Source organism: Vipera berus, assembly GCF_964194415.1.
Source record: "Vipera berus genome assembly, chromosome: Z".
Lineage (NCBI taxonomy): Eukaryota > Metazoa > Chordata > Lepidosauria > Squamata > Viperidae > Vipera > Vipera berus.
The window spans coordinates 14,757,799-14,785,113 of NC_138205.1; the positions used below are offsets into that span (position 1 = coordinate 14,757,799).

The 27,315-nt window shown below is 43.4% G+C and overlaps 1 protein-coding gene across 1 annotated transcript; it reads right to left on the reverse strand.

The window, feature by feature from the left end:
- Positions 1-429: 429 nt before the first annotated feature.
- LOC308678659 (matrix metalloproteinase-25-like) lies at positions 430-27,315 on the reverse strand (the record flags this gene model as incomplete). The annotated part of the gene is made up of 10 exons (XM_081345888.1): positions 430-2,089; positions 4,841-5,101; positions 6,847-6,999; positions 7,837-7,919; positions 11,505-11,607; positions 12,459-12,632; positions 12,743-13,038; positions 14,803-14,947; positions 16,594-16,726; positions 27,196-27,315. 10 exons carry the CDS (start codon positions 27,313-27,315, stop codon positions 1,842-1,844), a joined length of 1,716 nt encoding a protein of 571 aa, XP_081202014.1. The 3' UTR covers positions 430-1,841.

Below are 27,315 nucleotides of genomic sequence, written 5' to 3' on the forward strand. Positions count from 1 at the left end.
CGATTCACATCCAGCTGCTGCATTATTTTAAGGTTTTCATAGAACGGTGTGGAAACCCATTTTTTCCCCATTCTTGTGCACTAAAATTAGGAAATCATTCTTCAAGTACGCATTTTGAAAAATCCCTGGCCCTAATGACACCCACTCCCTTGGTCCAAAGTTGTGATTTTGGAAATGCAAAAGTCCCCCTCCCACTCTTCCCTAGCATCCCATGAGCCTTTGCAGGAAGGCAGGCCAAGCAAATGTCTTCCTCATTAGCTGGAAGGGCAACAACAATGGAAGGTATATTTTGCAAAATATATATATTGATCTTTCAGTTCCTTTTTCATAGAGGGCAAAGTATGCAGAACAGATTGACCAGGCGTGGTTTAGAATCTCTTTAATATTGCATTTAATAATAACCTATTTAACTGACCCAGTTTTATTATATTTTTATCCCACATTTAATTCAGAGGTTCAAGACACTACACATAGTCTTTGACTTATGATAACAATTGGGACCAGAATTTTCATTGCTCAGCAAAGAGATTGTTAAGAGTTGCGTCTGATTTTATGGTTGTTGTTGTTGTTTTTTGCCATGGATGTTAAGTGAATCACTGCAGTTATTAAGTGGTTGTTAACCAAATCACAAGGGCATGGGATATAATGTGGGATCCTGGTGACCTAACCCAGTATTTCTTAACTTCAGTTACTTAAAAAATGTGTTGACTACAACTCCGAGAATGCTGGCTGGGGAATTTTGGGAGTTGAAATCCACATATACATAAAATGAAGGCTACTGCTAAGCTTGTAAGCCACCCTGAGTCTTCGGAGAAGGGCGGGATATAAATGGAATAAAAATAAAAATAAAAATAAAAATCTTGAGGTGGTCAAGGCTGAGTAATAATGGTAACTAGATATCTTTAGATGCACACAAATTATTTCTACAGGATAGAAACCAAGGAACCAAATTAAGCCCATAACTCGGAAACTGACTTAGCTCCTTCCCAAAGTCTTAGTTTTGTCTTGGGGGATGAGACCAAACAGCAATGGCAAGTCAGGATGGTTTACTTCTGGGTTTTATTATTAAAATGTGATGCACATTTCATTTCTTCCCGATTAATCTGCTCTTCCCTCCCCTCATCTCCAAGCAGATTTTACATCATATTAAATTAACTCCCTCCAATATGCTTGGGCTCTTCTCTTAGAATCTAGCCTCTGGACCGAAATTTTTTAAATCTTATACAGTCCCAAATGGTGTTCATCCTACAAAGTCAAATATACACAGACCATAATTGGATGAGTTACTTTCCCGAGATATTCCTCACTCACATCCTGGTTTTCTCACATCCTTCTTCTTTATATGCTGATGTATTCACAGGTTAGACTTATTTTTCCAAGGGGTGGGTTTCCCCCCCCCCCCGTCTCCTACCTCTAGTGACATCCTGAAGACAAACCTGAGCTTAAACCCTTATCTGCTTTCCACTCAGAGGAAGCACAAAGGGTATCGCGTGATTTATGGTTAATCTGAGCTTTTTGGTACGGGACAGAATCAGAAAGATCAGCACCCCTGAGCTTGCGCAGAATGCATTTCCTTCACCCCTGAGAAACGATATAATCACACATTCAGGATTAGGATCCAGGGCTTCGAAGTTAGTTTTAAGGCTAAGCACTTCTTTTTTCAGCAACTGAGCATGGGAACAAAGTCGCCAAGCCAAAGTCAAATACTGAGAGCACCAAAAGAATAAAAGGAAAAGTATCCGGCGCATCTTTTGCTAGGAAATACCGTATTTCCCCGCTGTTTCGTCTCCTCTTCTCTTTATGATAATGTAAAGTGCATAGTTGTGTAGCTAACCTAGCAATCACCATATAATCCAAAGCAGAATTAAGATCCAAGCCGTGAAGGAGTTTTTGTTTTGTCCGTTGGTCCCACAGAGGCATAGGCCGTCCTCCCCTCTCTGCCCAGTTCTTGGTCCTTTCGGGGGAACGGTGGTAGGATCTGAGCAAAACATCAGGTCACGGGGAATGGAGCGTGGATGGGCTGAATCGGCCTCTACATTGCCGCCTTTAAAGCGCCAGTAGTGAGTATCCTTGAAGAAGTATGTATGGCCTGCAAGGGAAAGAAGAATGAATGAATGAATATGACATTTCTTTTGTCCCTGAATTTGGAGGAACTCATCTGAAGTGAACAATGGCTGAGATTACTACAGGAAGTGGCTCCATTACTACACTGTGGAAATAAATGCATCGGGATTTTACTGTGTCAAAAGTTGTTGTTGTTAGTTGCGAAGTCGTGTCCGACCCATCGCGACCCCATGGACAATGTTCCTCCAGGCCTTCCTGTCCTCTACCATCTTCTGGAGTCCATTTAAGCTCACGCCTACTGCTTCAGTGACTCCATCCAGCCACCTCATTCTCTGTCGTCCCCTTCTTCTCTTGCCCTCAATCTTTCCCAGCATTAGGGTCTTCTCCAGTGAGTCCTTCCTTCTCATTAGGTGGCCAAAGTATTTGAGTTTCAGCTTCAGGATCTGGCCTTCTAAAGAGCAGTCAGGGTTGATCTCCTCTAGGACTGACCGGTTTGATCGCCTTGCAGTCCAAGGAACTCGCAGGAGTCTTCCCCAGCACCATAGCTCAAAGGCCTCAATTCTTTGGCGCTCGGCCTTTTTTATGGTCCAGCTTTCACTGCCATACATTACAAAAGTACCTTGGCTATTTTTGAGACCACTTTTCCCCACCTCTTTTAACTTGTACTAGAACAGGGGTGTCAAATTCAATTTCATTGAGGGCCGCATCAGCATTGCGGTTGCCCTCAAGGGGCCGGGTCGGTGTGGCCAGGGTGGGCGCAGCCTACTGGGTGGGCGTGGCTAGAGTGTGTATGGCCTACTGGGTGGGCGTGGCCAGCTCTACATCGTTCACATCAAGGGTGCCTATGGGGGCCTGGGCAGGAGTGGGACAGATCTGAGGGTCTCTGGCAGAAGGAGGGTCTCTGGGCCAGGGCCAAGGCAGTGGGGGCCGTTCCCTCCCTGTTGCCAGGATGGCTTCGCGGGCCGCATGAAACCACTTCGCAGGCCGGATCCGGCCCCCGGGCCTTGTGTTTGACGTGTCTGTACTAGATGCATACTGTAGTAGAAAGAGAGGAAGACTTTTTCAGCTTGGAAGATGATTTAAAGAAAATTGAAAAATAAAGATAAACAACCCTGGGGGAGTTTGGTAATATGCTTTAAAATATATATATGTCTGTGACACAAATGACTTAACTAAAATGGGAATGGGAAGGACATCGGAATACGGAACAATTCCTCCCATCGCTGGCTTTTTGAAGGCAAGTAAAGGAAAGGAAAAGATGCCTATAGGGCAGGGGTCTCCAACCTTGGCAATGTTAAGACTTGTGGACTTCAACTCCCAGTATTCCCCAGCCAGCGTGTGCTGGCTGGGGAATTCTGTGAGTTGAAGTCCACAAGTCTTAACATTGCCAAGGTTGGAGACCCCTGCTAGAGGGCCCAGCAGTATCACTTCTGAACATCCTTTGATGTTTAACAATAAACTTGCTATATTGCTTAAATGCTAGGAATTCCCAGATGTAGGATTTTGTTCATTTGACTTGGAGGCTGTCCTCCCCCTTATGATTTTCTATTTTACTGTCGTTTTTTTTCTGTGAATTTATTTTCAAACATGAGCCTTAGTACCTACAAGTTATTCTCAGCACTGCTGGGACAATGGTTAGGTCAAAGACTCAATACAGGCAGTCCTCGACTTATGACCGCAACTGAGCTCAGCATTTCCTTTGCTAATCAAGACAGCTGTCAAGTGAATTTTGCCCCCTTTTACGACCTTTCTGGCCACAGTTGTTAAGTGAATCACTGCAGTTGCTGAGTTAGTTACAGTTACGTTGCTAAGTGAATCTGGTTGTCGGAAGGTCACAACGGGGAAAATCACGTGACTCCAGGACACTGCAACCATCATAAATACGAGTCAGTTGCCAAGCCTCTGAATTTTGATCACGTGACCATGGGGACGCTGCAACGGTCGTATGTGTGAAAAATGGTCACAAGTCCCTTTTTCAGTGGTGGTGTAACTTCAAACGGTCACTAAACGAATGGTTGTAAGTTGAGGACCACCTCTACTTGGTACCAAAATCTGCACAGCTCAGTGCTTTGATATGCAGGAGCTGCACTGTGCATTTCTGCAATTCCGTGTCACTAATAATTATTGGGGGGAAAAACTAAAGTTTAGAACAGGCTTGTTGCAGACTCCCTACAACAGCAGTTCCTAACCCAGGGGTAGGCAAGCTTGGTTCTTTTATGACTCATGGACTTCAACTCCCAGAATTCCTGAGCCAGATGGCTCAGGAATTCTGGGAGTTGAAGTCCATGAGTCATAAAAGAGCCAAGCTTGCCTACCCCTGCCCCAACCTTTTCATCTTGGTGGACCAGCCTGGTGCAGGGAGGGTGTGTGTGTGAGTGGCAGGTGCATGCGTACACGCAGAGCTCCAATGGTGCAAATGACGGGCACACACCCCGTCCACTCAAGCAAACGGAGCCTTGCGCATGAGTGGTGGGTGCTTGCGCAAAGCTGCACTCACTCAAGTGGAGGGTGCTTGTGCTCGCGGGCAAAGCCCCACTCGCATGAGCGAAGAATGTTCACATGTGGAGCTTCGTATGCAAGCACAAGAGGAGCCCATCGCTAGCTTGGCCCGTGTTCAAACAGGCCACGGCCCGGTAGTGGGCCACAGTCCTACTGTATTGTATGCCTTAGTGTGGTGTTTTTCACACTCAGCAACTCTTAAGTTGCTGGCTGGGGAATTCTGGCAGTTGAACTCCACACATCTTAAAGTCGCTGCATTTGAGAAAGCAGAACATACCATCATTCCAATGGGTGATGTCATCCAGCTCAGAAGGAACTCCTTTCCAGAGGCTGACCGGTTTGGGATATCCCGGTTCCACGTGGCCCAGCTGATCATCATAGCGCCAGTAGCGGTTCTTCTCTAAGAGATACGTCTTGCCATTGTGAGGCCAAACAAACACAGCCCCGACTACGGTGCCAGGAGGGAGTCCCAGATCGGATGTGGGACGGGGGTAACCATGATTGACTCGAGTGTCAGAAAAAACCCAGTAGTAGGGTCCTGCAAAGAGGAGGAAGCAAGAAATTAATTCTGTAGAAGAGAGGCAAATTCAATTCCATCAATAACTTCTGTTGGGGCCATATGTATTCGATCCATATTCTCCAGATATGAGTCAGATATTTTCAAACAGATATTTACAAAATCTAATACCTAGCCCCCAAATATCTATCTATCTATCTATCTATCTATCTATCTATCTATCTATCTATCTATCTATCTATCTATCTATCTATCTATCTATCTACATCATCTTTTTATCTATCTATATCTATCTATCTATCTATCTATCTATCTATCTATCTATCTATCTATCATCTATCTTCATCATCTTTTAATCTATCATCTATCTATCTTCATCATCATTATCATCTCTCTATCTATCTTCATCATCTTTTAATCTATCATCTATCTTCATCCTCATTATCTATTTCTCTATCTATCCTCTATCTTCATCAACTTTTAATCTATCATCTATCTTCATCATCATTATCTATCATCTATCTATCTATCATCTATCTTCATCATCTTTTAATCTATCATCTATCTTCATCATCATTATCTATCATCTCTCTGTCTGCCTATCTATCATCTATCAATCATTTATCATCTATCTATCATCATCTCCCTGGAAAAGCAGAGATATTGATATAAATACAAAAAGCAAGCTAGTTAGAGCAATAGTCTTCCCTATAATGATGTATGAGAGCTGGACATTAAGAATGGCTGGCCAAAGATGAATTGATGCCTTTGAACTGTAGTGCTGGTGTAAACTACTGCGTAAACCGTGGACAGCAGTGCAACCAACCCAAAGGTGCTGAATCATGTAAAACCAGACCCATTAGGAACCAAGCTCACAACACCACATCCGATTTACTTTGTTCACGTCACGCAAACAAAGCCATTGGAGAAGCCAATGATGCTAGGAATGGTTAGTGGAACAAGAACAAGGGGCAAGCAAAGAGCTTGCTGGCTTGCTACCATTGTAACCAATACGAAGATGAACATCCACCAACTGAAAGAAGCTGTGCTTGACGGGGTAGCATGGAGAGCACGTGCCTCGAAAGCACTCGCCAAAAGTCGGACACAACTCCAGTTTTGGTCACCACGATGTTAAAAAGATGTTGAGGCTCTAGAACGGGTACAGAGAAGAGCAACAAAGATGATCAAGGGGGTTGGAGGCTAAAACATACAAGGAACGGTTGCTGGAATTGGGTATGACTAGCTTAACGAAGAGAAGGGTGAGGGCTGACATGATAGCAGTGTTCCAATATCTCAGGGGCTGCCCCAAAGAAGAGGGAGTCAAGCTATTCTCCAAAGCACCTGAAAGCAGGACAAGAAGCAATGGATGGAAACTAGTCAAGGAGAGAAGCAACCTAGAACTAAGGAGAAACTTCCTGACAGTTAGAACAATTAACCAGTGGAACAACTTGCCTCCAGAGGTGGTGAATGCTCCAACACTGGAAGCAAGAAAACAACCAAGCTCAGAGAGCACGAAGGATCCCACCAACTATTCAGAAGTAACTCTGTGTGTCGCTCTTGTTTTGTTGGACCTGACAGTGAATGACTTATACATGCCTGGTTTCTGACTTGCAGATTAATTGAAAGACCTCGGCTTATAAGATTTTCCTGTAAAATCTTGATCTTAAGCTGATTTTTCCTATTTTAGCCTCCTTTTGCATCAGTATAGACTCTCCTTCCGAATTAATCTGCCACCCCACCCCCCATTGCCACCTTGCCACACTCACCAATAAAGAACACAATCTGGCTGTCGTTGGCACGTTCGTACGCAGCATCAATTGCCTTAAAATCTGGGGGGAGTCCGTTCCAGAAGCGAAGAGTCTGGGCTGGCTCCATGGAAACGAGATTCTGGGATGGCTGTATCCTCCAAAAATGTCTCGCTGCAAAAAATTCATAGAAACCAAAGTTGATGGGGGCAGCTGCCCGGTTCCTTTTAAATCTCCCAATATCTCAAAAATAATAATAAAAAAAGAATGTATTGCCAGAAATCAGCAACGGTTCATGTGAATTGCTGTGTTACCGATGGAGAGAAAGTAAGTAGCACAAGGAAATTATGCAATTGTTTGCTGCAGTTTCCTGTCGCAGCAATCACTGTATTCCAATTCCAAATGTCCACACAACCAGTAACTATGGGTTTTCCCATTTTACAGATAGTCCTTGCTTTATGACCGATCACTTAGCAACCGCTGAAGTTATGACCAACCCAAAAAGTGGGGACTTACAACCTGGATTCAAAATTCCAACAGTTGGGCCCCTCTGTGGTCATGTGATCAAACTTTGGCGGCTCAATAACACAGCTACGTTAACATTTGCAGCATCCTGCAGTAACGTGACTCTGTTTTATGACAGTTTTGCCAACAACCAGCATTTGCTTCTAGTTTTTGACAAAACAACACCCGTAGCAAAGAGTTCAAAATTCAAGAACTTGGCAACCGGCATGTATTTGTGGTGGTTGCAGCATCCCAGGGTCACATGGTTGTGTTGGTTGCAGCGTCCCAGGGTCACGTGATTGCAACCTTCCCAGCTGGCTTCTGACAAGCAAAGCAAATGGGTGGAAGCTGGATTCAATTAACGACTATGTGGTTCACTTAACAACCGTGGCCAAAAGAGTCATAAAAACTGAGCGGGGTTCACTTAACAGCTACCTTGCTTACCAGCAAAAGTTCTGGTCTGGTTGTAAGTCAAGGACTATTTTTACGATGCCCTGTTTGACTTACCTTTAAAGAAGAAAACTTCACCACGAATATTAGCAATAGCATCAAACCCGGCTTTACAACGTTCAGATGCTGGCAAGGAAGGCCTGGAAAGGAGAGAGAATTAATAGGAGGACCAATTAATTCATTGGGGTTAGGTTGAGACCACCAGGACAAAATATGGCCAGTGATTTTAAAACCAAACTTGGCTTTCCTCATTAACACTGGCTGTTTCTAAACTGATCCCTATAAACAAGATGACAAAGCTATTCTGTTCCCCTTGTTAATGGATTTCTTTATTGTAGGAAGAAAAAAATATAGGGGAAACGGTGGGGAGACGGAGGGGCAGTTACCAAGGGAAATCAACAATGCTGCCTTCCATACTAAATTCCATGCATGAAGCCTGAGGGTGCACAATAAAAGCCTTGTCTGGAATTCCCCTGCGCCTCACTTCCTCCTCCTCCTCCTCCTCCTCCTCCTCCTCCTCTGCATCCCATAATAGTTATGCATATCAATCTTCCTCTCCCTGGACTTTGCATGAGATCATTATAGTTACCCCTCTTGTACTTTTTTTGATCCTGAGAACTCCCAATTGCACCAGCAGGAAGAAATCAGCAGTCTGTTCCCTGCTGAACCCCACACAACACATACACACCCATAAGCAGCCAAGATGCACTCATGACCTCCGTGCTGCTGACCTAAGACAGAAGATGATTCTTAGGGTTTGTGAAAGTAGCAAAAAAAGTCCCCAAGGATAGAGGAACGAAAAATTATTTTTTTTAAAAAAAACAACGACTAGCACAAGAGGTTTTTTTTTTAAATCTTTGGGTAGCTACTTAAATAAAACAATAAAGGTAAAGGTAAAGGTTCCCCCGCACATGCATGCTAGTCATTTCCGACTCAAGGGGCCGGTGCTCATCTCCGTTTCAAAGCCAAAGAGCCAGCGCTTGTCCGAGGACGTCTCCATGGTCACGTGACCGGCATGACTAGACGCCAAAGGCGCACGGAACGCTGTTACCTTCCCACCGTAGTGGTCCCTATTTTTCTACTTGCATTTTTATGTGCTTTCGAACTGCTAGGTTGGCAGAAGCTGGGATGAGTAACAGGCGCTCACTCTGTTACACGGCACTCGGGATTCGACCCGCCAAACTGCTGACCTTCTGATCGACAAGCTCAGTGTCCTAACCCACTGAGCCACCGCGTCCCTTATAAAATAAAACAATACCAGCTGCTAAATGCCTTCGGAATGGGACAACTCCGGCTGCCAGTTCGCCATGGCCAACTCACTTTGGCCAGCTCGCCACAGGACAATTTGCAGCGGGAAAACTCGCCACAAGCCAGTTCATCCATTTTATTTCATTATTTAAAATAATTTTAAAAATTATTAAATGATCTTAATGTTTGCCACTGCCATTTCATTTGGTCCCTCCTTCTGCGTGCTTTCGTTAATGATGCTGCTTCACCATTTCTTCGATATTAAATAACTTTTGTCCCACAGTAAGTTGGCCGTGGCGAATTATCCCATGGCCAGTTGTGTGTGGTGAGTTGGCCGTGCTGAATTAGCCGTGGTGAGTTGGCCGTGGCGAATTGTGCTAGACCCAAATGCCCTAACTACTCATGTTGTCCGGTAGGTTGCTCATTGGCTGTGGTCCAAGATATCAAAAAATATAGATCCTTCATTTTCTGCTCGTCAAAAAGACACACTCCTGTTCATTAAGGTTTTTTTTTTTCTTTTCCTGGGTTCCTGGCTATTCCCAGTTGGTTCTTCTAGGCCAGGGCTTTTCAACCTTTTCACAGATTGTACCGCTTTTAGGACATGACAATATTCGAGTTTCATCAGTGCTTAGCAAGGTGTGATGACCTCCCAAAAAACCCAACAACAACGAAAAAAGTACTGGTTTTAATTTCTACGGTGCCGGTTCCTTTGCTGAATCACTTTCCCTTTGCACTGACAAATGTATGATGAATTTATCCAGTGCTTTTTTTTTTTTGTAAAAGAAAAAGGTGCCGGAACTGACACACATCATACAACCTGCCTTGCCTACCCTACAAGGTTCCATCCAAAAAAGGTGCCGGAACTCCATTCTGAGCCTTCTACTGAATTTATCCATATTTATTAATATGCACCACTACCTTGGTGGTCAGGTGGCTGGTCGGCCCTTTTTTCTCTCTCCCTCTCCTCTCTCTCTCTTTCATAGCCTATTCCTTCGTTGATCTGTTTCTCTCACAGATGCCTCTCTTCTTCTCCCTCTCTTTTTCTCTGTCCCCTTCTCTTTCCCCATTATCTTTTTCCCCCTTCTCCCTCTCCCGCCAAAACCTCCTCTCTTCTCTCCTTCTCTTCCGGGTGCGCCATTCTCTGAGGCTCAGGGAGAGATCCAGCATCAGTCGCTACCCTGGTCTCACTCCCCCATGCAGTCACCCACTCCCTGGCTGGCCACTGAACACAGCGCTGATCAGCTGGAGCTGAGTGCACCAATCCTGGGGCCTCTGCCAAGCCCAGGCAGCCCTGCAACTCCAGCTGACTCTCTCACCCAAAGGCCTGTCTGCTGCTCCTGGTGATAACAGAGGCTGCCGGAAGCGCTGATCAGCTGGAGCTGTGCGCACCAATCCAGGGCCCTCAGCAGAGCCTCAGCAACCCTGCAGCTCCAGCTGACTCTCCGCCCAAAGACTGTGTGCGGCTGCCGGCCACCCCCAGTGCCGTTGGAAGCACCGATCAGCTAGAGCCACATGAGCCAATCCTGGGCCCTCAGCAGGCCTGGGCGGCACTGCTGCCACTTCAGCTCATGCCCCTGCTACACTTGTCTAGATCACGAACCACCTGCCAGGTGCTGAAGTACCACCAGTGGTACGCACACCACCGGTTGAAAAGCCCTGTTCTAGGCTGCTATTTCAGTTGGCATTAGTGTGGTCCTTTGAATCTAAACCTAAGTTGCACTCTTTGTCTGCTGCCGTTGTGGTAGCCGGTGGCCGCGTTGGATGATTTCGTCCCATAGGACTTTCAAGATCAAGCGGTTCCTCGCTAAGAAGCAGAAGCAGAACTGTCCCGTTCCACACTGTATTCGCATGAAAACTGGCAATAAGATCAGGTACAATTCCAAGAGGAGGCATTGGAGAAGGACCAAGTGGGCCTGTAAAGAGAAGCAGCAGCAACCTTTGCCCTGTCTGTCTGGCAACCGATTTTTATGCCCCAGGATCAGTGGTGGGATTCAGCTGGTTCACACCACTTCGGCAGAACCGGTAGCTAATTTTTTGTTGCTCAGGCCCAGAATGAATTTCCGGTTCTCTGTGTGGATGACATTTCCAGAAGTCCATTCTGGGCCTGGGCAACAAAAAATTAGCTACCGGTTCTGCCAAAGTGGTGTGAACCAGCTGAATCCCACCACTGCCCAGATTACTGCAACTGTTGTAAATACATGCTGGTTGCCAAGCACCCAAATTTTGATCACATGACCACGGGAATGCTGCAATGGTTATAAGTAGAAGGACCAATTGTAAGTCACTTTTTTCAGTGCTGTTGCAACTTTGAACAGTCACTAAATGGTTGTAAGTTGAGGACCACCTGCATTGAATTGTGCTCTGATTTGGCTCAGTGGCTGCCATTCTATGGAAAGGACTCTTGCTGCATCACATTTACAAGAGCCAGTGAGGAAAGGGAGACTTAGTAGGCTCAACCAATCAGAGAAGAGGCTCACTTTTCTTTCGGCTTGTCTGGTGGTATGCCTGGGATCGGGGGCGCTGTGGGAACCGGTGGCACCGGAATGTCTTGGTCTGGATATGAACCATGAGGCCGCCTACCTACAAACAGGAGAGAAAGAATGAGGTGGCCACAGATCAAATGTAGCAATAGACAGTATGAGATATTTCCTGACATGAGAAAGGAGAAGGAATGTACAGGTAGTTGAACCCAAAATTTCGGTTACTAAGTGAAAGTAAGTTTTGTCCTATTTTATGACTTTTCTTGCCACAGCTGTTAAGTGAAACACTGCAGTTGGTACATTAGTAACACGGTTGTTAAGTGAATCCTGGCTTCCCCATTGTGCTGATCAGAAGGTCGTAAAACAGGATCACGTGATCCCGGGACACTGCAACTGTCATAAATATGAGGGAGTCGCCAAGCATCTGAATTTTGATCGCGTGACCACGAAGATGCTACAATGGACATAAGAGTGGAAAACAGTCATAAATCACCTTTTTCAGTGACATTGTAACTTTGGTCACTAAATGAACTGTTGTAAGTCGAGGACTACCTCTATATGTCAAAAGATGAAAGAAAAGAACAACTTCCTCAAATTCACTTAGTAGCTTGTTGTGTACAACATCCATGCTCACTAATCATCATAGTCATTGCAAAGCACGAGAAGAAACGGTGGTTGGTACAAGTAAAATGTCTCAGGAAGGAGAAGAAATACGAGTCAAGGTGGAAAGAAAGAGGGTAGTATTAAAGAATTGTGTTTTCGTAAACTTGTTTTGTACAACATCCATGATTCCTAATCATCATATTATTGCAGAGCACAAGAGGAAAGCAATAGAGAAACAGTGATTGGTACATGTAAAATGCTCCAGAAGGAGGAGAAATATCAGTCAAGGCAGAAAGAAAGAGGATGGCATTAAAGAATTGTGTTTTTGGTAAGACCAAAGCCTCTCACCGTAGATTTGCTGAATTCCCATGGTGTCGTCTATGGAAAGTTGATAGAGGTGGGGCAAACCGACAGGACCTTGGTAATATGGCATCATGATGGACTCCTTAACAGAAGAGTGAGACAGTCCCAAGGAATGGCCAAACTCATGCACTGCTACAGCAAATAGATCTGTACCACGGCCTGAAATCAGGAGAAAAAGGACATTTTAGTCAAGATTTGAGGTTCTTTGGACAATATTTTTAGCAGATACTGAAGTCCCGTAGTGTGGTGTGTCGTAATCCTGAAGATACCTGGTGATTCATTCTGTGGGTCATAAATCCAGGTCTCTTCATTATCAAAATGGGTGTCGCCTGAAATGGGATAGTCTCCAGGGAAGAAGGCGTGGGCCAGGGTGCCTCCAGGCCCATCAAAGGGGTATGTGTCGTCATGATAAGAGGTCGTAAAATCCACCACAATGTCCGCTTGCTGAGAAGACACTTCTTTAAAGGTCAAGGTTGAAGAATTGCTCCAAGCTCGAAAAGCGTAGAAAATGAGATTCCGGACATGATCGCGGGACAGTTGCGAGGAATGAGGGAAGGAGCGGATGCTGGAGCGGGAAACAAAGAACAGAAAGAAAGAATAAGGCAGCGGCTCCCAATCTTTTCTATACCCCGCATCCCTAGAACGCTTTCTGATATATTCTCGCACCCCTTACAAAAGTTCGAAATAACAGCAACAAATTATACATATACACTACAATTTTTAAAACCCACGTTTTTGCACCCCCTGGAATATTGTCTTGCACCCCCCAAGAGGGTGCGAGCACCCCTGGTTGAGAACCCCTGGAATAAGGTAAGGCCAGATGAGTCTTGCTGGATGAGAGTATAACAAAGTCCTGTGTGGTTCACTATCTTGTTTTGCAAGATGTCCAACGAAATATTTACTGGAAGCCCAGAAACAGGATATGTAGGCAATATCCTCTTACAGGACACTTTTGTTACCCAGCTTGTGATATTCAGTGTCACAAGAAAAAAAGAATAATGAAAATTAATTACAGATGGCAAAGTGAATAAAGGTGCAGGAACAAGAGAGACATAAGAAAAGAATGAAACAGAAGCAGTAAGTTGTAGTACCTTTTTTCCAAATGGGTGTAACAGCTCTGATAGAGTATAGGTAATTCTCAACTTATAGACATTCATTTAGTGACTGTTTGAAGTTACAATGGCATGGCAAAAAGTGACTTATGACCATTTAACACTTACGACCATTGCAGCATTCCTGTGGTCATGTGATCAGAATTTGGACTCTTGGCATTTGGCTCATATTTATGATGGTTGCAATGTCCTGGGTCATGTGCTCACTTTTTTGCGACCTTCTGACAAGCAAAATCCATGGGGAAACCAGATTCACTTAATAACCGTGTTACTAACTTAACAACTGTAGTACTCCACTTAGCAGTGGTGGCTAGAAGGGTCGTAAAATGGAGCAAAACTCACTTATCTTGCTCAGCAGTGGAAATGTTGGGCTCAATTGTGCTCGTAAGTCAGGGGTCTTCAAACTTGGCAACTTTAAGACTTGTGGACTTCAACTCCCAGAATTCCTCAGCCGGCTGGCAGAGGAATTCTGGGAGTTGAAGTCCACAAGTCTTAAAGTTGCCAAGTTTGAAGACCCTTGTCATAAGTCAGTGACTACCTGTAACTCCACCAGTTGCCCAGTCAGTAAGTTATGTAATGAGAAGTAGATAACAAAAGTGAGCAGAGAAGAAATTAACAAGAGTGTATTCAGGTAATCTTCAACTTATGTTCAGTCACTTGGCAACTGTCTGAAGTTATGGTGGACCCCTTCAAAAGGTACTTGCAAAGTTCCAATGGCTGCCGCTTTCCATGGTCACATGACTGCAATTTTGGGTGCTTGGCAGCCAATCTGCAGCTATAGCCATTTGCAATGTCCTGCGGCCACATGATCACTATTTACAACACTTTTGCCCCCAAATGGCTTTTATTTCTGTTTTTCAGCCAAATACTGCATAGCAAACAATGAGTTTGCTTAAAAACCACATTGTTCACTTAATGACCATGGATTCGCTTAATGACCACTGCAAAACAGCTCATAAAATCGGGTTGGTCATGTGATTGATCTTCTTTATGTCCGTCACTACTTACAAAGTAGTGGGCAGACTCCATTACTGTCGTAAGTCGAGGACAACCTGCACACTGAAAGTATCATTCTTCAATTTAGAGGAGATGCTGAATTATGATTCTTGTGAGAACTGGAAATCACAGGAAAACAAAAACCACAGCAAAGAAGTGGTTAGCTTAACTCTGCATTCGCAGGACTCCTCCTTCAAAAGAGATGGGATTAGTGGACTTACTGCCATGTCAAGTCGGTCTTTTTCCAGGCATTTTCACTGAGAGCGTAGCGTTTCTTCCTACGTCGCCGTCGCATCAACTCTGAGGTGCCAATGAAATCAGGGAGAGAACAGCGAGGCCTGTTCATCATTTTCAAAGTCTCACGATCTGCAAAAGAGAGAGGAATTTCCATGTTTTGATTTTAATTCAAGGTCCCTTTCTCTTTTCCGATGTGAAATTCCAAGTTTGCCCTCGACTTAGGACCAGAATTGAGCCCAATATTTCTGTTGCTCTGCAAGACAGTTGTTAAGTGAATTTACCCCACTTTACAACCCTTCTTGTCACAGTTAAGCGAATCACTGCAGTTGTTCAGTTAGTAACATGGTTGTTAAATGAATCTGGCTTCTCCATTGACTTTGCTTGTCAGAAGGTCGCAAAAAGGGATCACATGACCCCGGGAACACTCTAATTGTCATAAATACAAGCCAGTTGCCAAGCGCCCAGATTTTGATTACGTGACCATAGGGATGCTGCAACCGTTGTAAGTGTCAAGAATTACTTTTTTCCCCTGCTGGTATAATGTTGAACAGTCACTAAAGGCTGACATCTTGTTCTTTTCTATAGCACCTTATTTCATCGGAGGCTGTAAAAATAGTTTCATGAATTGCTTTCAACATAGAAAGAATCTGTTCCTGATCTTCATCCATATTCTCTTAGTGGTGTATTAGATTAAAAGCTTTACAATCAGGGGATGAAAATAATTTTATCACTGGGTATAGAACACAGCTGAGCTTCTCACAACTGGTATGTGCCAAGGTTGAAGGAGTCTTATCTGTAGTCTGGGCTTCAAGCCAAGTCTCTTTTAAACAATAACTGGTTGTAGTATCAGATTTAGCCACAAGATGTCACCAATGCTGTTTAAGGTTTTTTAAGTCCAAAATTTTTATAATTCTTTTTCCAATTTTACTTCTTTTTTTGTAAGTAAAAACCCAAATCTTCAATAGGGGTAAGAAATCTTTTGGTCCCCAAATTTTAGAAATATATAAATCCAGTTAAAATAAGGTTATTCTTTCAGCGTTTTAAACTCCCTTGTATAGTCAGCCGCTGCTGCTCTTAGAGGGTGGGATAGAATTTCCCTTCCCTCTCTCCACAGGGGGGAAACTACTTTGGGCAGCTTATACAGGTAAAAAAAGATAGTTAGGATTGAAGAGAGGCTCAGATCTCACCCAGTCTCATCCGCACTGCTTTGGAAGTGCCTGGTGGTAAGTTTGACTTCGGCTGTCTGCAGCCTAGTGACAGGCCATATTTCTATGGCTGGTCAAAAGTCGCCAGTTTGGAGGGCTGCCCCGGATCAAGCGGAAGGGCCACTGCCCTCCTGCGATCAAGTGGGGATCATCTCCTTGTTTGTCGTCCCTACAGGGTGACCTTCGACCCTTTCCAGGGTCCCCCAGTGGTGTGACATTGAATGTGGAAGACGGAGCTCGCCTTCCAGCGTCTGCGGCATCCACGATGGCAAACCGGAAATTGGGAGACCACGTGTTCTAGTCCCGCCTTAGGCATGAAAGCAAGCTGGGCGATCTTGGGCCAGTCACTCTTTCTCAACCCAACCCACCTCACAGGGTTGTTGTTGTGGGAAAAATAGGGGGAGGAAGATGTGCTAGATATGTTTGCCAACCTTGAGTTATTTGTAAAAACAATACAGGCAAGACAGAAATAAAAAATAATAAAAACTTGAGAGCAAAAAAAGGACATGTGTCAGCCGTCTAGTAATCCTACATTCATGCCGGCATCCTTCAGTGGACAGAGACACCTACCCAGTTTCCCAGTTGCAGGCAGACCTGCAAACCTTTGCATTGTTTTAACAGCAACGGATAACTCCTCTTGGCTTTGAAGAGTTGCTGCTCTGGGATCCGGTGGGGGGAGGTAGCCATAACGCATCAGCCATTCCTGTGAGAACACAATTCACATGGTACATCAAGTCAGCAGATAGGCAGAGATGAGATGAGATGATGAGATGAGATGAGATGAGATGAGATGAGATGAGATAAGATAAGATAAGATAAGATAAGATAAGATAAGATAAGATAAGATAAGATAAGATAAGATAAGATAATAATGTCATTTTTTACTGTGGGCACAACGGCACACATCAAAAATGAAATTTAGTTGCCCGCTCTCAAAGTGAAACACATACATGACACACTCCTAAAATATACTACATACAACCTATGTATAGACCCACATCCCTACATATACATAACAAATAAATATTAAATACTGTCCATCTTGAATATATAAGGGAAGGAGGAAGCCTGAGTGACAGGGGAGGATTATTACTCCCCTATCAGAGGGCGACGAACCGTGGTTCATTTGATGCATGGTGAACATCAAAGAAAGAAATCCAAGGCATATTCTACTGTAAAACTTTTAATGAGAAAACAAAAGACCTAACTGACTACATCTCTCATCAGGCAGAATACAAAGTAAAAGTGAGAAAACTTTTTCTAGCCATGTGCACTTAGTAGGACAAGGCAGAGTAAAACCATAACATGGCTGCACATGTGACATTCACTATGGTTACATGATAAGATAGTAACACAGGTGCAGAGAGCAGGGGAAAATGTACAGACAGAAATGAGCGAAGCTGGCAAAACTAAAAAAACACGCAGTGACATCCCCTTCTTTTGTCAGCGAAGCAGAACTCAGATAAGGCACATCTTTTTGTGCAGATACTCGTGTTGGGCTGTAGGAAGTGGTTTGTTCAGCATATCAGCAATCTGGTCATGTGTAGGCACGTACTGCAATTTAACAAAACCTTGTTTAACTACTTGTCTTATATTTTGGTAACGGATGTCAATGTGTCTAGACCTGGAACCTGTAAAGCGATTCTCAGATATATAAACCACAGATTCGTTGTCTTCCATCACAGTGATCGGTCGAATCAGGTGTGTCCAGATATCTGTGACTAAAGCATCAAACCATGTTAGAGAGTTACATGTATCTGAAACACAAGCATATTCAGCTTCAGTAGATGAACAAGAAACAAAATTCTGTTTACGCACGTGCCAGTAAACAGGACATCCATTTAAAAACATCATATAACCTGAAATGCTTTTACATGATTGCTTGTCACTCGCCCAATCAGAATCTGCATAACAACATAACTCTGCATAGTCAGTATGTGTGGGTTCTAACAATAACTTCATGCTTTTAGTGTGAGCGAAGCTGGCAAAACTAAAAAAACACGCAGTGACACTGAGAGTTCACAAGGTTAATGCTGTATGGAATGAAACTATGGCTGAATCTGGATGTTCTGCTATGGATACCAAGAAGCCCCCTCCCAGAAGGTAACAAGGAAAATAGGTTGTGAAGAGGATGAGTACAGATAATGTTATGGACCCTGTTTAAACAACGCTTCTGTGCTATGTCCATCACTGAGATTTGACCAACGTGGACAGCGATGCCAGCACTAGAGAGGAACGATCGGCGGATACAAAAGTGTCAGACGAGCAGCGAGAGGACTGCAGGTGGCAAGACGAACGCTCCCAGCGGGCGGGACGAGTGGAGAGAGGCAGAGCACCAAAACTCAAACAGACGTCAGCGAGTCCGACGGAAATAGGAATGATGCAATTGATTACGGAAGGGCGGGAGCTGAACAGACCTGTAACACGCTCATTAGCTAAACTACTAGCTTCACAGAGACTATAAGAACACACTTCCCAATCCTGGCTTACACTCTGACGATGTCATCAGGCACAGGTGAAAGCTCAGTTTTAATACGTTTTCAGTCTTGGTGATCTGTGTTTCTAGTTTTAAATATGAATATACCCGAGACTCACATTTTTAGGACTATTTTGGATATACATACACATACACATAAACACACATGCACACATATATACATATACACACACACATATATATACAGACACATACACACACACATACATACACACATGCACACACATATATACATATATACACACACATATATATATATATACAGACACATACGCACACACACACACATATATATATTGTTACTAGATTATTACTATTATATTACTAGTATTATTACTACTGCATTAGTAGTAATAATTATTAGTTCTATTACTTTGATTGGCTAGCAAATAACAGGTTATTCTTCTCCAGTTGAGGATGCTCCCAGTGCCGCGGATCTACAATTCCCTGTATCTACAATACAGTTCCTGGCTCACGTGCTAGCTGTGCATTTTGGGAGTAGCAGTTCCAATCTATCTGGAGAAGGGGTAGGCAACCTGGGCTCTTTTATGACTCATGGACTTCAACTCCCAGAATTCCTGAGTCAGCTGACTCAGGAATTCTGGGAGTTGAAGTCCATGAGTCATAAAAGAGCCGAGGTTGCCTACCCCTGATCTGGAGCATGCTCAGTTGAAGCAAGCTGCTCTAGGGGAATTCAAGCCAAAAAAATCCCCAAAGGAGCATCTTGTTCTCGTTTCTACTATGTCTTTCTGTTCTCACCTGGGAATTCCCTTTTGAGGCTGGGCCAGGACAGCAATTTTTCTCCCCAGTTGCCTGGGGGGCTGTCCCTCAAGAGGATTAATCACTGCTTCTCCTTCCGTTTCTCTAGATTAGAGCAATGGTTCCTCCTTCTTTACGAAGAACTGAGAACTGAGATGCAGAAGCATGGAGGGGAAGCCTTAAAACGGCTTCTCATTTGCTTTGGGACAGAGATGGCTCCTGCTGATGCCTTCAGCTTTCAGAAGAATCCAGACGAGCTGTTCCTCAAAGCCTCTTTCCAACATTAGGGAACAGAAAGCAAGAGCATTCTGTGTGACGGCATTTCTCAATCTCAGCAACTTTAAGACTACAACTCTCAGGGCTTCTCAGCCAGCATAGGTTGAAACATAGGTCAAAAACATCATAAACTATGGTCATGGGACTCTGGGGCCCTGCAAACGGCTGCAAATCTCAACTGGTGATTTGACTGGGTAGAAAAAAGGATAAAAGTGCAGCCAACCCTTACATTGAAAGTGGTTTGCATATTACATCAAACCACAATAATACGTGCTAAAAAGCACCTTTGGGACAATGCTTTAGCTTTAGGTAATAATCCCAGATACACCTTATAGAGAACAACTCACTCACAGTTGGAGGTAATTCTCTGCCTGCATCTCTCATTATGACCAGCAGACAGCACTCTAGGAAGTAAGGCAACTCTAGCCAAACCCCAATCTACGAAAGAAAGCTGACTTTCCTCCTCCACCACATTGGGACGAATGACACAACAAAGAACCTGAGTACAATAGTGAGAGATTGCAAACAATTAGGCAATTAAGAAGCTAGGAGCACAAGTAGTGTTCTCATCTGTATTCCGAACGAAAGGCTAACATCCATTGAGGGGAAAAAAGAATAGAGCCTTGGTGGAGCAGTGGGCTAATGCCTCCTTAAGTAACACCAGCTGCCTGCAATTAGTGCAGGTTCGCATCCCACCAGGCTCAAGGTTGACTCAGCCTTCCATCCTTCCGAGGTAGGTAAAATGAGGACCCAGATTGTTGGGGGCAATTAAGCTGACTTTGTAATAATGCCGCTTGGGGTGTGTGTGAAAGCCCTATTAAGCAGGCATATACATAGAATGAAGGCTACTGCTAAGCTTGTAAGCCGCCCTGAGTCTTCGAAGAAGGGCGGGATATTAATGGAATAAAAAATAAATAAAAAAATAAAATAAAAAAAATTCTAGAAATAAACCATTGGCTTAAGGTGGTTGCCAAGAAAACTTTGGTTTCCTGGATCATAGACTGCATTTCCTATGTGAAGGACTCCTGGCAAGGGATGGGCTGTACCTCATGAAAACAGGGGAAAATGTACTAAAAAAAAGGACTGGCCCAACTCATCAGAAGGGCTTTAAACTAAAATTGAGAGGGAAGGGTGACCAATTTAGAATCTCTAGAACCCAAAACCAATCATAAATCCCAAGAAAACAAATCAGACAATGAGGTAGGCAGAGACGAGAAAAAAGAAAAACCCAAACAACAATCAGGAGATGCAGGAAACATGCTCATGAACAGGTATAAAAGTTTTAAATGCTTATATACAAATGCGCAAAGCTTGGGAAACAAACAGGGTGAACTAGAAGCAGTAGTACACAAGGGAGGATATGACATAGTTGGCATTACAGAAAACTGGTGGGACAAAACCCATGAATGGAATGGACTGATGGATGGATACAAATTGTTTTAAAAAAACAGGAATACAAAAAGAGGAGGGGGCGTTGCACTATATGTAAGAGAACACTACATATCTACAGAAATGCACATGATCCAAGATAAAATCTCTCCAGAATGTATATGGGTCCATATAAAAGAGGGAAAAATGACATTACCATAGGTGTATATTACAGGCGACCCAACCAATCAGAAGAAATAGATAAACTCTTTGCAAACCAGCTAACAAATGTATGTAGGAAGCATACCACAGCAGTAATGGGAGACTTCAACTATCTAGATATCAACTGGGAGACAAACTCTGTAGCGAGCAGGAGCTCAAACAGATTCCTAACCAACCTAGCCGACAACTTTGTCATCCAAAAGGTGGAGGAGGGAACTAGATGTAAAGCTATACTGGACTTAATTCTAACTAATAGAAAAGAAGTGATAGAGGGAGTTGAAGTTGCCAGAAGCTTGGGCAAAAGTGACCATGTCATATTGGAATTTAATATAATGCAAACACCAGCAACCAAAAACAATTCAAACAGTGTCTTGAACTTCAAAAGAAGTGACTTTAACAAACTCAGAGAGAACCTAGGAAAGATCCCATGGATGAAAATCCTAACGGGAAAAAACACCCAAGAAGCTTGGGAAACTGTGAAAAATGTGATCATAAAAGCCCAGACCAGCACAATACCACTAAAAAAGAAAAACAAGAAATTCAAGAAGAAACCAGCATGGCTGCACAAAGATGTCTCTGACAAACTGAAAGACAAAAAGGACAAACACAAAAAATGTAACCAGGGGCACATACCTAAGGCCAATTATCAGCAGACAGCCAGAAAATGCAAAGATGAAGTCAGGAAAACAAAGGCTCAGAACAAACAAAAACTTGCAACAGAAATTATGCATAATAAAAAAAAAGTTTCTTCCAACATACTGTATTAACAACAAGAAAAAAGTCAAGGAAACTGTAAGTCCACTAAAGAGAGAAGATGGCAAGGAAATAACAGGCAACAGGGAGAAAGCAGAGCTGCTTAACTCATACTTTGCATCAGTCTTCACACAAAAAGAAACTAGCCCAACATACCAAAAAACCACTGCAAAAGACAAATTGGAAACAAAAATTAAAAATAAGCAAGAAAATGGTAAGAGAACACCTATCCGACCTTGACAAATATAAATCATCGGGGCCTGATGGATTACACCCCAGAGTTCTGAAGGAGCTGGCAGATGTTATCTCAGAACCACTATGTTCTGTACCAGCCTACTACCAGCCCTGCAGAAAAGGCAGAGACAACCTCTTTACAAAAAGGCAAGAGGCTGGAACTAAGCCTGCCAAATTTATTGACACAAAACAGAGCAAACAGAGCAAAAGCAAAACACGAACCATGAAACAGGAGCTATTCAAACGGTTGCCTTCAGCAAACCAGCCCTCCCACACATTCCCCTTCAAGGCGTGGCTTCTCTCTGCCTCCTTCCGAGGTGCCCCATTGCCTTCCTCTGTTTACTCCTGATTGACTGCTTCCTGCGTCGGGCATCCTTGAACAGGGCCAGCTGTGGGTCATCTTCATCCACGCTGTCAGGCTCACATAGCTGGGTCTGCGTAGTGACCAGATGAGAGGGGCCTGGCTGAGGGCTCTGCGAAGCCTCAGGGCTGTCCTCTGCAGGCTCTCCAACACCCCCCTCCTCCTCTTCTGAATTGTCCAACCCAACTGCCGAACCCACAGGCTGACCCTGAATCACAACACACTGTACCACATCTTTCAAAAATCCTGGCGCACCGGGGAAGTACCTGAGGATTGGAAAAGGGCTGATGTGGTTCCCATCTTCAAGAAAGGGGGGGGGGGGAAACGGACCCAGGGAACTACAGACCAATCAGATCCTAGAAAAGATAATCAAAAAACACATCTGTGAACAACTAGAAGCAAATACAGTTATAACTAGTAGCCGGCACGGGTTTCTTAAAAACAGATCACGCCAAACCAATCTTATTTCATTCTTTGACAAAGTGACTAAACTAACAGACCAGCGAAGTACTGTGGACATAGTATACTTAGACTTCAGTAAGGCATTTCATAAAGTAGACCACAACCTACTCCTTGCCGAGCTAGAAAAAGGTGGAATAGACAACATCACCACCAGATGGATCTGTACCTGGCTGGCAAAGTGTACTCAACAAGTAGTCCTTAATGGCACTACATGGAGAGAAATAAGCAGTGGGGCACCACAAGGTTCTGTCTTAGGCCCAGTACTCTTCAATATCTTCATCAATGACTTAGATGAGGAAATTGAAAGGGAACTCATCAAATTTGCAGATGACACCAAACTGGCAGGAGTAGCCAACACCCTGGAAGACAAACCCAGGATCCAAAAAGATCTTGACCAACTTGAACAATGGGCCCGGCCCCTATCCAACAAAATGAGTTTCAGTGTGGAGAAAAGTTTTACATTTAGGTAAGAAAAATCAAAGGTACAAGTACAGATTGGGTCAGACCTGGCTTAAAAATTGTGAGAAGGACCTTGGAGTGCTAGTGGATGATCACTTGACTATGAGCCAGCAGTGTGCAGCAGCAGCCAAAAAAGCTAATCCAATCCTGGGTTGTATAAACAGAGGCATAGAATCAATATCACACAAAGTATTAGTACTGCTTTATAAAACCCTAGTAAGACCACACCTGGAATACTGCAGCCAATTTTGGTCACCATATCACAAAAAAGAGGTTGAGAGTTTGGAAAAAAATTCAGAGAAGAGCAACTAAGATGATCCAAGGCCTGGAGACTAAAACATACAAAGAAAAGCTGCAGGACTTGGGTTTGGCTAGTCCAGGGGTGTCAAACTGCTGGCCCGCGGGCCGGACGAGTCATCGGGAAACTACGCCCACCCCATTGCCAGCAATGGCAAAAAAGCTCCGATACGTTGCGTGACGTCACGTGACGTTGCGAGTTTGACATGTCTGGGCTAGTCTAAAGAAAAGACGAAATAGGGGAGACATGATAGCAGTATTTCAGTACTTGAGGAGCTACCACAAAGAAGAGGGGGTCACATTATTCACCAAAGCACCAGAGGGCAGGACAAGAAACAATGGTTGGAAACTGACCAAAGAGAGAAGCAACCTGGAATTAATGAGAGACTTCCTGACAGTGAGGACAATTAACCAGTGGAACAGCTTGCCTCCAGAAATCGTGGGCGCTCCATCACTGGAGATTTTTTTTTAAAAAAAGAGGCTAGACAGTCACTTGTCTGAGATGATATAGGACAGGTTCTCCTTCAAGGTCCCTTTCAGCTCTATTCTATTCTAAGTGGCTCTGAACAGCTTTTGAGGGAGTTTAACACATTCCCAATTTACCACAGCCCCCCCCCCCCCCGGCCAGTTGAAAGCCTCCTTTGTCTGACTCCATGGAGGCTTCTGGAGAATCCAGGAGCCACCCCCTGGTTTCTCGAGACCCCCGTGACCTCACTACAACCACCCTTTTGCCTCAGTTTCCAGGATGGGTCAATTTCCCCCCAGTGTATCTTATCCATTGATGTATAACATCCATGCACACAACCCCTGCTGTTTGCAGCTGGTTGGGTTAGCTGTCTTTTTTTAAAGAAAAGAAAAGAAAAGGTCAAGCAGCTAGTCAATATTACTTTCCACCGGAAGGAAAGACAGAAATGCAGCTGCAGTTATCGGGAAAGATAGTCCAAGCCTGGAAACAGTGGATTTTTTCCAAAGATACTAATTTTTTTTGAATGGCCTCTTCTCAAAGAATGGAAAAAAGTGAAGGAAATGAGGCACAGGACAGAGAGGCTGAGATTTTAGGCGTGGCAGGTAGGAGACAGTTTCTATTATTTTTCCATCATGGTTGCAGAACAAAAAAAAACAACCAACCGAACAGCTCTAAAGTAGGTTATTAATCTTTCATAGAAGGCACTTTTGAAACACTTGCAGTATTTATTGCTCTTGTCCTCCAAATAGATTTGAAATCTGGGCTGGCTTTTTCTCTGTTTCTTACGGCGAGGAGAGTAGAAGAGAAGAGCGCTTTTAAAGTATAGAAAAACAGGATAGTAAGTATTTATTTACTTATCCACTCCATAATTTCTTCTTCCAGCTTCTATTCAGTGATTAGCAGCTCCTGAATTATTCCAAGCTGCAACTTCCAGGAGGTGTGTTTTTTTTGTTTTTGTTTTAAAGTGAATTCTGCAAGTTCATTAGGAATCGTGGGAGGAAACCATAGGTTTTAGTGGCTAAATATGTTTCATTAACCCAAAGTAAAACTCTTTATCCCTAGTTTAGCCACCCTCCACTCCTGCTAAATGAAGTACGCTGCAAAATTGATAGCACTTCTACGGAGAATGGCTTCTTCGAGCAAATGAGCCAAATTATACATTACGAGAAGCAGCAATCAACTCAGCTTGAAGCTAGGAAGGCAAAGGAATTCCATTCTAGCTATGGAGTCCGTGCAATAATAGCTCAGGCACCAAGCAGCAGGTATATTTCCACCTTGTAAATAAATGCTACTTGCCCAGCACCTGAATTTTCAATAAAAGGTGAGAAACCAAGCCCCTGAACGTTGATCCCGGGACCGTGGGGATGCTGCAAGATTTTACATGCAAGCACTAGTCATAAGTCATTTTTTTCAGTGCCGTCGTAACTTTGAATGGTCGCTAAATAAATGATTGTAAGTTGAAGACCTACTTGTAGCTTTCTCTACTTCTCCAAAAGAACAGAAAATGAGATATATTTAAAGACACTAAAATATAGTAGCAATAAAACATTGGATTTCTGAATGGCGGTACAATTAAGGCAGTAGAAACATCATCATCATCATCATCATCATCATCATCATTATTATTATTATTATTATTATTATTATTATTATTATTATTATTATTATTATTATTATTATTATTATTACCCCCACCATTCTCCCAGGTCCTTGATAAGGACTTGATAGGTAGACAAAAATGCCAAATCCAGTCTGAGCATCTGTCTGACTGTGATGATAATGATAATATCATATAATAATAATAATAATAATAATAATAATAATAATAAGAATAAGAATAAGAATAATAATGTTGGTGGCATAGAGTCTTGTAACCCATTCAGTGTTTCCAAGTAATGGCAAGGACATAATGTACACTTCCTAAAATTTTTCACAAAATCCCTTTACCTTTATTAGTTGCTTAGCAAGCAAGAGTTTCAAGAATCACCATTCCCCATGATCAAAATTAGTGGCTATGTGAGGATCAAAATTCTTCAAGAACCAAATATGCCATCAGGAAAAAGATGATGGCAATTTTCACAGGTGAAAGGGTCTGTTCAAAGAATTTGGGAGCCTAACAGATGTCTCCTCCCCGTGGCCAAAGTCTGGAAGTCAGCAAATCCCAGATCTGAAAGGCAACTTGGTTCTGAATGAACTTAACATTGTCAGGGAGCTTATTGGGAGCTTCCAAAGCATTTTAAAAACCATGGTTTGTTAAATTTTTGAATAAATTGCAGCTGACTCATGCAAGATGCTAAGTCGGGATCAAACCACATCCTATTAAGGTTTCGTCGTGTTTATAAATCACATTTGCAGATGTGAAAGAGAAACACTGCAAATGCTTCAGGTATTTCCAAACCCTGCCAGTACTGAAAAAACAGATGCATATACTGCTGAATCTCATTATGATCCTCTGGACAACGAGAAAGAGGATCAAAAAGATCTGTAAATCTGATAATACATTACTGCACTCAGGGCCCCCAATTTCCCACAATTTATCACCGAGTTACAGGGGGAGAGAAAGGAAAGAAAATGATGTTAGGGATCAATGATTTCCTGCCTGTAGGCAGTCTGTAACTTGAAACTCCAAAGAGTCAATCTGATCTTTCTTGAAAGAGGAACAAAATGCTACCAAAGACAGACGCACAACAAATCTGTGAATCCCGTTCAGCCTTTGTTATAATCCTCCAGGTGAGTTATATTTATCTTGCAACCTTTGCCTTTTCCTACCTTTCTTAAGCCCAGGCACCAATTTCTTTCCCCAACTCATGATCTGTCCTCTCTGCCTTATGATAGCCTCCCAAAGTCCAATCATCTTCCCCCAAATATTGTTCCCCTTCCTTCACATTCAGCCTTCTCCCCCACCTCCCTTTGGGCAGGAGAAATGGGGAGAGATTATTCTCAACTACCCAACCATTTATCCTAACTCTTTGGACCCTTCCCCACTTTTCCTGCTTTCTTGAGAGTATCTGTACTCACCAGCCCTTTTATCTTCTCTCGGGAACTAGATCGGGAACTAGATCGTAGGACTCTAGATGGTCCTGCCTTGATTTGAGGGATGTGGCAGAGCGATGCCAGGAAAATAAGCAGTAGAAGCAT